Source organism: Strix uralensis, chromosome 4 (assembly GCF_047716275.1).
Source record: "Strix uralensis isolate ZFMK-TIS-50842 chromosome 4, bStrUra1, whole genome shotgun sequence".
NCBI classification, from domain to species: domain Eukaryota; kingdom Metazoa; phylum Chordata; class Aves; order Strigiformes; family Strigidae; genus Strix; species Strix uralensis.
Window position 1 is genome coordinate 89,866,560 of NC_133975.1, and position 12,284 is coordinate 89,878,843.

General features: G+C 46.6%; 1 protein-coding gene across 4 annotated transcripts in view; it reads left to right on the top strand.

Annotated features, from left to right (window-relative positions):
- AMBRA1 (autophagy and beclin 1 regulator 1) overlaps positions 1–11,232 on the top strand; it is a 136,206-nt gene extending 124,974 nt beyond the window's left edge. For all 4 annotated transcript variants that reach the window (XM_074867742.1, XM_074867743.1, XM_074867745.1 and 1 more), the window contains 2 exons: positions 505–698; positions 9,636–11,232. In XM_074867742.1, the coding sequence (XP_074723843.1) occupies positions 505–698; positions 9,636–10,126 (685 nt within the window). In that variant the 3' untranslated portion in view covers positions 10,127–11,232. The remainder of the gene's footprint in view (positions 1–504; positions 699–9,635) is intronic.
- The last annotated feature ends 1,052 nt before the right edge of the window (positions 11,233–12,284 follow it).

Genomic DNA, 12,284 nt, shown 5'->3' on the forward strand with positions numbered 1-12,284 from the left:
ACGGGCAGAAATGCCTGCTGGAGTTCATTCATGTGTGATGCTGACAAACTAGAAGGTCCAGAGGAGGGAAGGGATACACGCTGCGTCCTTGGGAGTTAAAACCGACGTGCAGAGGAAGGTTGTGTGTGTGTTTATGGTCCTGCGCTGCGTGTCGTGTTGCCTACTCAACTCAGTGACCTCGAGACAGAGTCGTTCTGCAGGCTTAGTGATGCTGCAGGGATCTCAGTCTGTGCCTGGCAGACACGCCGCTTCTGTGGAAGGGTGGGTGGACTGTAAGAATCTGTTGGCCTAAAATTCTAGAGACCAGTCAGCTGAGGTTGGAGAGGGGTGTCTGTGTGTGTGTAAATAAGTGCAGGTCAAAATTACCTCCAGCCCCATCTGCACAGTGGCTAGCAGGTGCCTGGTTGGAGTGGAGGCAAGAAGAGGCTCAGGTGGATGCTTCAATCTTGCTGGGTCACATTGCCTCCAATGCTCCTGGTCTTATTTGTTTTTCTCTCTTTTCAGAACCAGCAGAGCCACATGGAGGACAGACAGGGACATGGGCCTGATGAATGCCATAGGCCTGCAACCCCGAAACCCCCCCACCTCTGTGACTTCGCAGGGTACCCAGACCTTGGCGCCTCAGCTGCAGAATGCCGAGACTCAGACAGAGAGGGAGGTACAGGAGCAGGAATCCGCCTCTGCAGGGACCGGGGAAGGTAGGAGCTCAAGCAATGATTTATTGTGAGGAGTTTCCACACAGGTTCCACATCCTGTCAAGGCATTTGGACACTCCTGTTATCTCTTCAGCAAAGATTTCTCCAGCCTAATTTGCCTGTAGCTAGGCCAAGATGATCAGGAGCTATATGAACAGAGAAGTTGTCTTTTTCACATGCTTTTAGAGGGCAAAATGGACTCTTCTCCAGATCATTGTGTCTTTGTAGAATCAGATGTACTGGCATCACTTCTCACAAATCTCCTGAACTCTAACCATCAGTAAGGCTGCAAACTGCTAAGAATTATCCTTTCTGCCTCTCTGTTAAGAGCTTAGCTTGGTCTTATCATCCTCTGCATCCAAAACCTGTGCAGGCTTCACAAGCTCAGAACCTGGATACAAATCACTTCTCGCAAAGCAGGTATGAGTATCCTGTGTAGTCTGATCGATGCAGGCTGTGATGAGTGTCCAGCTCAGCTATTCAAAAATGTCTCTAGTGTTTTCCAGTCCAGGAAAACTTATCAACATGTAAAGAGCTGGAAGCAGCTAGGTGCAATTCCTGCATGATGATAAAATCATTGATCTTTTGAAAGCATGGTGGTTTTCTCTGGGCTTGTTGTCTCTATACTGTAGCATTGTGCTTGAATCCAGCTCTGAAGGCTTGGCTAGGAAGAAGTTGGGTAGTATATCCACAGGAAAGACAGAGAAAATCAAGGAGACGGTTTTGAAGGTATTGGTTCATGATGAACCCACTTGGCTTTGGGAAGCAGCCTGTGACATGCAGGTTTGTGCCTGTATGCTTACTTGTGCTCTGTTACTCTGAAAGATGCTTTTTGGCATGTGACTCTTCCACAGTTGCTGTTGTGCAGCATCCAGCATGTGTGATAAGGCTTTCCCTGATCTCGGCTCTTCTGTTCAAAGTTAAGTAGCAAATTCCTGACCTGGGGGGTTTCCCATCTGCTTATCTCAGCAGAGCTGGGATTAACTTCTCTGGAAGGTTAGTACAGTTGGGGGCGTATGAATAAGGCTGGAACGTAGGCTGTCTGGACAAATGCTGAATTTATGGGAACTGGTTCTTCCACTGAATGTGGTATGCAGGCTGAGAACAGGGTACAGTGTGGGACCTTCTTGCATCAAGGCCACGATGGCTGACACCGCAGGCTTGGGGATCTTTCTCTGCTCTGTTAAACCAGTGAAGTTCTCCAGTGCTGCTTTTCTCTGCTGCAGTTCTGCAATTGTCTGGAGGTTTTGTTATCTCATTCTTTCTAATTAACCTTTCAATTTTCAGATCTAGGTCATGGTTTTTAACTAGACCATTAATGAGATGGGGAAGGGTTGTCCTTTACCAGTGCCTTGGGCAGGGTATCTCTACAAAGGAGCAAAACATGTAGCGTTTGGAAGAAAGGGAGCACAGATAACAAGCCTAGGACAGGGACTTCTCTTTGTCTCCCTTTCTTGCTTGGAAGAAGATTGGTGGGTTCCTGTCACATCCTGCTTAGATGAAGGAGACAAGTGACTTAGATTCATAAACCCCCCCAACGGAGTGGACAACGGTGAGACAACTGTCAAAGTCCATACATTTATTAACTTCCCACAATGTACTAACTGGATACACGATAATTGGCTAAGTATATAACAAGTTAATGGCAAGCAATACAGTATACCTTGCATTACTTAATGGTAGTGAGGGAAAAGGGGAAAAAGAAAAGGAGGGAGATAGAGAGAATAGACAAAGAGAGATCACTGGATCATTGGTCCAGGTTCCTGCGTTGGTCCTGTCCAAGTTTGTCAGGGATGCATCTGTCTTCTTCACTTCTTCATGTCTTCTTTTTAATTTCTTCCTCTCACTCCTTGCCCCCTCCTCAATTTATACACACTTTCCTTGGGTCCGTCCCCTAGGTCAACCCACATACCTACGTATCCCATGTATGGGGAGAGGTAAGGTGCTTCATGAGATGATGTAACTAGCGTGATCTTGTTAATCTTTATTAGAATATTCAAGGGTGTCAACTTTAATATACGTTTTCTGGATAATGAAGCAAAAGTCATTCACTGGACAGATGGCCCTTGAAACTTTACAAGATGCACCAGAGCAGAACCGTCCTGTCTTCACAGGGCTTCCTCCTCCAGCTGCATCCTGTGCTATCCAGGCAGCCTTATCAGCTCCAAACTCCACACTATCCACCCCGTGACTAGTTTTGCTACTTGTGTTTGAGATGTGCCTCTGCTCCTCCCCATCCCTTATCTCTCTCAGACTGTTTTTTCTCACAGGCCTGTTTCTCTCAGGCCTTGGTTTTGGGGAGTTACAAGTCGTCTCTCACAGTTCCACATCTGGTGTGATTTCTGGCTCAGATGCTGACTTACCATATGTCCCCTTGCAAGTGGCCTCACCTGAAAAATGGGCTGTCACACTCCTGTCTACTATATAAGGATCTTTAGAATAAAGGAGTTATTCCAGTATGGACATGTGCACTGGGGTTGACCCAAGTGATTTTATCCTGTAGTTGATCAGTTCCTATGCCAATTGCATCCTGAGTGGAAGTTCCTCTGCAAGGGCTCAAGAGCAGCTCAAAGCAGGGAGTTGTCAAGATATTAACTATCAGGAGCATGTAGGATCAAAAAAACCTCTGTAATCCATGACAGAGGAAGAGTACAAGAACCTATCATGGAGCAGAAAGTCAAATTTTCAGCTGCTGTTACCAACACCTCAACCAGTTAGCTGGGGACTTGTGGCATCAGTGATCTGGTTCATCCAGAGTCTTCGTGCTTCACATTATACTTGAGCCTCATTGCGCTGCTTGTGGTTACTGTATTTTCAGCATCATAAACTCTTGTGATGCTTGTCCAGTGTGTTCAGGCAGGCTAGATTAGATGCTGTGCCGCTTTTCTGATGGTTAATTTGCCCCCTGTATCTACCATAACCCTTTGTTTGTTGAAAGGAAACAGCGTTTCCTAACAGCAGGATCGAGATGTCAAGGACAGGAAGGAAAAAAAAGAGGAAGGAAAAAATATGCTACCACTAAGCTGGTGTGTGACCTAGGGCCAATTATTAATCATCTACTAAATGGGAATAAATCTTCCCATAGTACAGTACACCAGGGACTGTGAAGATTAATTAGTGTTTTGTATGGGTCTTTGAAGATGTAAATCACTATGTAAAAGCTTAGCAGTATTAGCAGCAGCAGAATGGATAAATCAGATGTGATTCTGAGTAATGTAAAGGAAAGTGATTTAGTTACCGCCTCGTCATGAGAGGGAAAAAAAACCCAAAACAAACCCCAAAAAACCCCCTTGAATGTTTAAAAAATGAAAAGAAAGTAAAAGAAAGGCTAGTGCTACCCCCAAGAGTGGATTTCTGCCCTATATCCTGTCAGCCCCGCCATTGTGGGGAATTCTGGCTTAGGGCATTTCTTGCAGATATGTGCTTACTGTACAAGAAAAAAAAAAGTATGCAGAATTGCATCAGAAATCTAATTAAGCTCCGTGTGGGTATAAATAGTTTCCTTTTCTCATGCAAAGCTCTGCAGAGACTTTGCTATTCTGATTATCTTTCTACCTCCTTTGGAGGAATGAGTATATGATGACTATTAGAAGTGAATCCCTCTAATGTCTGTATCTTTTTGTTTTGTGGCAGTTGATAGCTGCCTTGTGAACTCTTCTCCCAAGCCACACATAAACCAAAGGAAGTTAAGAGTTGAGAGAGGTACCAAGAAATGCATAAACCAGTATTTCAGCCGTCTCCTACTTTCTTTTAAGCTGACAGGCATAGTGGAAATTGTGATGGAGTTGTAACTTTGAGGGACTCTTAATTAGAAACAGTCAGTTGGGGGTTGTACTACACTTTCCCTTGCAAATGGACAGGTGTGATAGGGGAGGAATCTGTATTCAGCTGGCAAATTAAATGTCACTTAAAAACCAACAAAAATTCCTAATGAGATTTAATGGCCTGAAGCTTTAACCTTTAGAAATTGTAATTCCCAATCCAGACTGGGTCGGGCTGTGGCTGCCACTTGTTCAGGCTGCTGGATCTGTGGAGTAGGGTGCGAGTGGCAGTAACTGTCAGGGACTGCAACATGCAAAAGGTGCTGCAGGCTGAGGGAAAGGGACATTTGCAGAGCTTCAGGACACTTGTTTGGTTGGGCTCCCATGGTGTCCCCTGACTATCGACAGTATATCAATACATCTTCCAGAGAATCCAGTTGTTTAAAAAGAAAAAAAATAACCCACGCTCAAAAAAAACTTGATGAAAGGAACTGAAAGACAATTGTAATCTCAATTCCTATCATCTGCATTGTCTTAAAATTCAGATAGCCAGCTCAGTGCTCGTTGTGCAAGTAGGCATGTGTTACGAACTACTGAAATTGTAGCCATCGGAAGATCTGCTGTCAGTGGATTGCTACTTTGCCTGTCTTTGGGGGATACATATTGACTACTGTCATGCTGTATACAGTTTTTAACCTATTTTTCTCACCAGCCAGTACAAATTTCCCTCCTGTCCAACTGCTTTTAGACGATGCAGCAGATACTTTTGAGAAGGAAAAGGGTTGTAAAACAAAGGATTGGGTTTGTGGGATTCAGTCTGTTCAAACTGTTAATAGTGAAAAGACAGCCCATGCAAGTGAAACTTTCCTGGTGTAAGCAAAGCATCCTGAGGATGCCTAAGGAGCACTTATAAGCAGAGTCAGTGTGCCTGCACGTGATGTAACTTATTTAAACTGAGACATTAGGAACGTGTGCTGGGGTCTGCATGGGCAGGAATACCCTGTCCCCAGCCAAACCTCATGAATGCTAAAAAGAAACATGCTGTTTTACGTTAGCTGAACACATTCTTGCAATGCTGTTGTCAGATGTGACGCGACTTTTGTGCGATTAGTGTGGAAATGGCAACCAGGACACCGGGGATCAGCTTCCAGTTCTGCCTCTCATTCTCCAAGTAGGAACGTGGGTAGATTCCTTAGCCTTTTATCTGCCCATCCATCTGTAAAATGTGTGTCATATGTCCTATAGAACTGCAAATTTCGGCTTCTCTTTAAAACCCTCTGAAACGCACTACCTAAAAAATAGACTCAGGTTTTAGAGAAGCATGTACTACACAAGCCTTTAGTGTGAGCTGCTCCAAGTACCTAGCTTTCTTGGGATTAAATGATGGAGGCTACTTTTAAACTCTTGTTACAAAAATAAGTTTTACTCATACAAATCACCAAGGTGAGATATTGCTAAGAAATTTGTTACAAGTCAAAGTGGTTGCATGTTTTCTGAGTTCTGTGGAGTTGTTTGGATTAGCTACTTCAGAAAGGAAGTGTGAACATGCTTCTGAGCTTGGTTGGAGAGAAAAGTAACTGGTAGTATTTCTTCTAGCACTAAGGGAGGTGTGATTATTCATAGCTGGTTATGCTGTGCTGTGACCCTCCCTTTCCTATTCTTATGCAAGGAGTGAATTCATTTTAAAATACTGATATTTTTATCCTTGAGCATCTGAATTAGCGGGTCAGCTCACACCTCAGAGCTATTATTCCATGTTCTCTGAAGACTTAGATATCTCTGTAGTGCTTACTCTTAGTTCTAATTTTGAAGCTTTGTTTGCAAGCATGCCTACTAACTACTGCTGGTTTTAGAAAGAGGAAAGCTGAAAATAGGATAAAAATCAAGAGCGATATCAGTATATTGCACAGCCACAGAGGAGCCTGATCTCATCCTTGCTTCTTTGGGCCTTGCTCTTTATCAGATGTGTGCTGTCCATGCCCAGAGATAAACAAGTTGTATCCCCGTAAGTACTTAAGAAACCACTTCATTTAAGAGTGGAAATGCTTCTATGTTATGCCCAGCTCCACTGAAAGTTTGCTAGATGTTTCGCCTTTGTAGTCTTCTGTGTTAAGCTTTTGTGTTTCTGGAGTAGCATGGCCGAGGACTTCTAAAGACAGATGTATTAGCTAAGGAGTATTTTGTTAAATGTTGGAGCCAGTCAGCTAGATTGATGGTTAGTTCAGTTTTCTAGATTTTTGTCTGTAGTGCTCTGTGAGGTTTTTCTATTTTTCTGACCCTAGAAGGTAGATTTAGAAGAATGAGAGCTTACAATAAAAGATTTCACAGAGCCTGGGAGATCAGAATGTAGTTTTGAGCACAAAATGAGAGGAGTTTCCTTCTTCGTATGGAGAATTAGATGTGCTGTCACTTGGCCTACTCCTGCACAAGCTCAGGTTCAAGCTCTGGATATGCCTAAACCCTTTGGAGTCTGGAAAAAAGTGTCACGAGTATGGGGTTTCTCTCTGTCCTGATTCTGTTCAGCTGGTGGTGCGGGGAATGGGGTTTGGCCACTGCAGCAAGTTGAAACATCTAGCAGTCTGAGGTTTACGGCATTGCTGTTGTTTTGAGTAAGTGCCTGTGTGCACACTCTGAACCTCCACCAAATGGAAGTTAGCTTATTTCACTTGTGCTGAGTACTAATGTAGTCTGCATTGGCAGCCTGGTGAAAGAACGTGTGTGGGAGTCACCAGGCAGTAGAAACAGGGCTGTATGTGAATCTGTGCTGTAGCTCAGCTCAAAGCAAATCACACAGGAAGCTTTGCTCTGAACCAGTCAGCCAAAGCCATTGTCGAAGCCCGAGAGGGGAAAGGAGAGGCCAACCCCCAAAGCAGAGGTGCTTGTTGGATGCTTGAATGGTGACGCTCACTTCTGGTCCTTGACAGACCAGAAAGGAATTTCCAGCAGTGCTGTATCTCTGTGCTCGTAATCTGAAGGCTCATGACTTGCTGATTTCTGCTGTGGCATCAGCCCTTGCCTGTTTTCTGAGCAAGCAGCTGCCTCAACTGGAAATTCAGCCATGGCACATGGTAATTAAGGGGCAGGGAAGAGCAGGGGGTGCTGTGTTGTGCGCTGCCTGCAGGGACTCCTCTGGTGAAGCACATGTTTGTAATGCTGAGGAGCACTGGCTGGGGATCCTTGCTGATTCGTGGTTCTAATGCTCCTGTATTGGACTACTTTATAGTAAGTGATCTGTCAAGAGCACAGTACCTGCTGTTTCAGGACTTGTGTAGGTAGGGCTTGCTGGCATGTCTCTAAGCCAGGTTGCATGTCTTGGCTTTCTCAAACGTCCTCTCTGGCCTGGCCGGATGGTTGGTAACAAAGTGCTTACAACTGTGCCCTCAGAAGGACGCGATGACTGAATCCAGAACCGTGCTTCTCACACCTTCCACTTACTGCTGCTCATGATCAATGCTTCAATATCCCCTGGCACACGTGTTTTTCACGCTGAAGTTTCCAGTCTTAACAGCTGCCTCTGTTCTCAGTCTTTGTGCTGCTCAGCCAGGTTCCTAGTTCATGTCAGCCACATCCTGAACAGGAATCCTCTGCTAGAGCTGTGGGCCAGGCTCTGCCCAGGGGGTATGCTTGCTCACTCCCCTAGGCTCTGCTTCAGATTCTCACGTGGTTACTGGTGTCTCTGTCGTCTCACTGATGCTTTAACCGAGGAGCTGTGTAATTGCTGTATGTATAGGGGGTAGAGCAGGCTTACTACATTCCTAGCAGAAAGGGACTTATTCTACTTGTGAGGATTAAATTTGCCCTTAATGTCCATAATATCTTTACAGCAGGGCAGTATGTCAGCAGACTTGCCTGAAGATTAAATTAGCCATGCCCTGTGGTGGAGGAAGCTGGTGGTGTTTGATGCAAGTACCACTGAGCCCATGAGGAAAGGGAATAAGCCGTCACTGACTGTGTAACATGTTAACAGCTTTAACTATCTTGCTTTTTTGAAAAACAGTCTCTACAGTGGCATGGTGTAGACTGTGCTGAATACCCCAGCTCCCATGTTGGATACATGAGCTCTATCCCACAGCCCCGAGCAGTTTTGTCTTCCTAGTCAGGGTAGTGTTTTCGTTTTTATTGTGTTTTAAGTCCTGCCTACATCTAGCCTTGTTGACATTTGTGTTCATTTCTGTGGTGCCAGGAGAGCTCATGGCTTTCTCCTCTCCTCTAATCAGCACTGCTGTAGCTTCATGGAGCTGGCAGTGAGATTTATCTCTTTAATAAGAATCATCAGGATCCCAGTGTGGAATGATTCTAGCAGTTTATGATTACCAATTCTTTTCCCCAAACGGTCTGGGTAGGATTTGTAGCAGGAGGAGGATGCTGGGAAACAGAACTGGGCTGGACTTTACTGCCATGGGGATTTAATCTCCTACATGGACTATTTTTCTGGGAGATTTTGTTCTTCAAAAGTAATCTTCAGCAACCAAGGCATCTGACGATGGTTCTGTCAGAGCTCAGTACAGTGTGACTGTGAAGGGAAGGCTCAGAGATAGAGTAGACAAAGACTCTAGATCTTAAGAGTTGTCTTTTGCATTCCTCAAAAGATATCAAAGGGAGCAGGAGCCTAGATCTCTCCTTGATCATAGGTGATGTGGACTGTCTTCTGTAGCTGCTGTCCGCTCTTGGCCAGTTGCCTGTGTCCTCCTTGATATTGGGGGGATTGCCATCATGTCATCGGCCTGGGGTGTTCTCAAACAGGTGAAGTAGGAAAGGCCACAGGACTCTTTCACACCATGGTGAAATGTTTGGTTTATTGCAGTGCAAGCTGAGGTTTTTCTTCCTGCCCCTGTGGGACTGGCTGGACTGTCTCTGCAGCTGTGAGAAAACACAGTGCCTCTGACTCATCTTTTTTCCCCACCTGTATGGCTAGATAAGAGCTGCTTCTCCAAGGCTTAGACATGCAAGTCTGTGAGGGATACCCGTGGGATTGGGCAAGATTTTCTTGACGGAGTTCAGTGCCTTTGTCTGGCACTTCACCTAAAGTTACGGAAATAAAATGTTGGGCTCCCTCTGGATCAAAACCCATCTTCTGTCCCAGCACACGCGCACTGTGTGACGCATCCTCCCCCTCAAGCTTTCTCTTTGTGTTGTGGTTTGCCTTGTGCACCAAAGTTGCTTCTGCTTTCTCTTGCAGGTGAAGGTCCAGAATATGGGGCCAGTGGGGAGGATGCCCTGAGTAGGATCCAAAGGCTGATGGCAGAAGGTGGCATGACTGCTGTGGTCCAGCGGGAGCAGAGCACCACCATGGCGTCCATGGGCGGCTTTGGCAACAACATCATTGTGAGCCACCGGATCCACCGCAGCTCTCAGACTGGTGCAGAGTCCAGCGGAGCGGAGGGCGCAGCAGCGCAGCAGTCCACCTCACAGCAGCTGGCAGCTGAGCTGGAGGGACGGATCCTCTCAGAGTCTATGCAGCTGTCGGAGCATGGCCTGAGCCCGCGGACAGCCTCTAGTGGGAGTGAAGGACAAAGCGCAGGTGATCTGGACCTGCCAGAGCAGGCCCAGTCCTCCATGGACACTGAGGGACCAATTGAATACAGTGACCTAACTAATAATAACCATCTTCCTGACAGTACCAACTTCTATAGTAATGACAGCACCAGCGGGGAGTCGCGGAACAGGTAGAGGTTGAGTTGTGTGTTGGTGCTACCCTTGTACTGCTCAGCAGAGACCTGTACCTCACAGCTGGCCAGGAGCTGGAAGAGTAGGGATGTGTGGCTCTGACAAGGATGCTGGTGGTTTGGAGGGCTTCTCTATCCTGGGTGAGAGGGAAGGGATGAGGACTGCAAGGGAAGCCATGGGGAAGAAAGCATACTGTACTTCCAGCGTTCCCACTGCTGAAGAGTTAACAGGAATATGAACTGTACTGGCTGCACATCACGCAGATTTTGAAGCCCCATGGGATCCCCTGAGCTCAGCCCTAACCCTGCAATTCAGTGTCATCCTTTGTAAAGCTCCTTTCCTTTCCTCTTTCCTGCCCTTTTATGCCTAGGGGCTGATCAGTAGAGTGAGGAAAGGGAAGGGGGCCTGCAGCATCCTTCTGGAGACAGGCAGTCCTCCTGGGAAAACCCGGGTGTGATGCTCCAGCTCCATTGCTGGAGTGGAGGAGTCTTCTAGGCCATAGTCCCGCTCTGTGGCACAGCACTGCTCCCGCCTCAGAGTGGTGTTCTGAGACCTGTCCTGCCTGCGCTATGGTCTTTTCTGGGAAGAACTGGACTTTGCCAAAACCTGCATGGCTCAGGATCTGCTCACAGGTGGGGTTCTTTCCTTTTTAGAGAGCTAGTTTACTACTTGGCAGGAACCTAAGCAGAGCTGCTTTATAGATGGGTAGAGGGACAGGGGCTACTGCTCTCTAGTCAGGATGCAGTTCGCACAAGGATGTTCTAAGCTGTGCCAATATTAACATGAATGAGCCATCCCAGTGGTTTCATGGTGCCAGGACTGAGCTACAACTCCTTGGCAGGGGGCAGGAAAAGTCTTTCAGCTCTAGGCCAGGGTGTGAGGTATGAGTCTGTGATGTAAGGTGTTGCATGTGAAATCTTGACCTTGTACATGTAGTTTCTAGTGGAGAAATCAAGGCTCTGATATTTTGTTTTTAGTCTCAAATGTGATTTTCCTTTTCGTTTGTAACTCTCCATCCCTAGCAGGCTTGTGGAGGAAGGACGGGGAGCGTGTGAGTGCTAACGAGGGAAACACCAAAGATCAATGTCATTAAAATATGACAAACCCTTGCTTGACCTACTGTCTTCATTTGTGTGATGGTTGTTTCCGTGATCAGCCTTGGGATAGGTACATCCTGCTCAGAAGCTCAAGGTAGCTTACGAATGTCAGATGATGACCACCCCCTTCCCAGGAGGAAAAAGCAGGCTCAGCCTTTGAGTTGGAAGCCCAGCACTGGGAAACGGGGAGGAGCATTTGGTAGTCTTGACTGCAAATCAGCATTTAACCAGTCTGGAGGTGAGCGGGCACTTCTGCGTTTCCCATCATCCAAGTACTGCATTAGGGAGAAAGGGGAGTGTTTCTATAATCCTGCTTAAAAAGGTGTGCAGAGATGCAGCACTGCCTATCTTAGGCAAGCAGAGAGGGTCTGTCTTGCTGAGCTCTTGGAGCAGAAAAGGGGTGCAGTGTCTGTCCGTCTGGGATGAAGGAATGCATGCCCTAGCGTTACCCCTCTGTGGTGAGGGATGCTTCCCCTGCTGTCTGAGCACCTGCCGGCAGCTGCTGCGCTCCTGCCCGGCTCCTCGAGACTCTGTGCTGCAAAGACATTACAATAAATAAGGCTGTCATTAGGCAGCACTCAAGCTCCCAGTCAGAAGAGTCTGTTAGAGAACATTAAGCAAATCTTCTCTTAAATCACAGCCTGGAAATGAACCTTAAATCAAATCAGCTGCTGCCAGGCCTCATTGCAGAGTGTTAATGAGGCTCTAAAACCTGCCCTGAGCCAACCACATCCCTGATCTGACAGGAGAGCAGCCTGAAAAACGGGATTCCCTTGTGTGGTGAGGAAGGTTTCATGCATCCCTGTATTGCCTCAGCGTGGGGTGGCCTGAGGATGTGCTGGCACTTGGGAGCTGGAGGAGCTATGTCTTGGCTGAGTGCTTGGGCAGACAGGGCGGTGCAGGTCTACGCAGAGCTGTTTACTGCTCTGCTTGAAAACAAACTAAAACAGAGCCTGGAAAAAAAATGCTTCTGCTTTGGCTCAGCCTGGCATCTCTTTTTCCCTTCATGATTCCTGGAAGAGTCTTGAGGCCCATTCTTGGTAGATGTGATGCAGAGCGTTTAC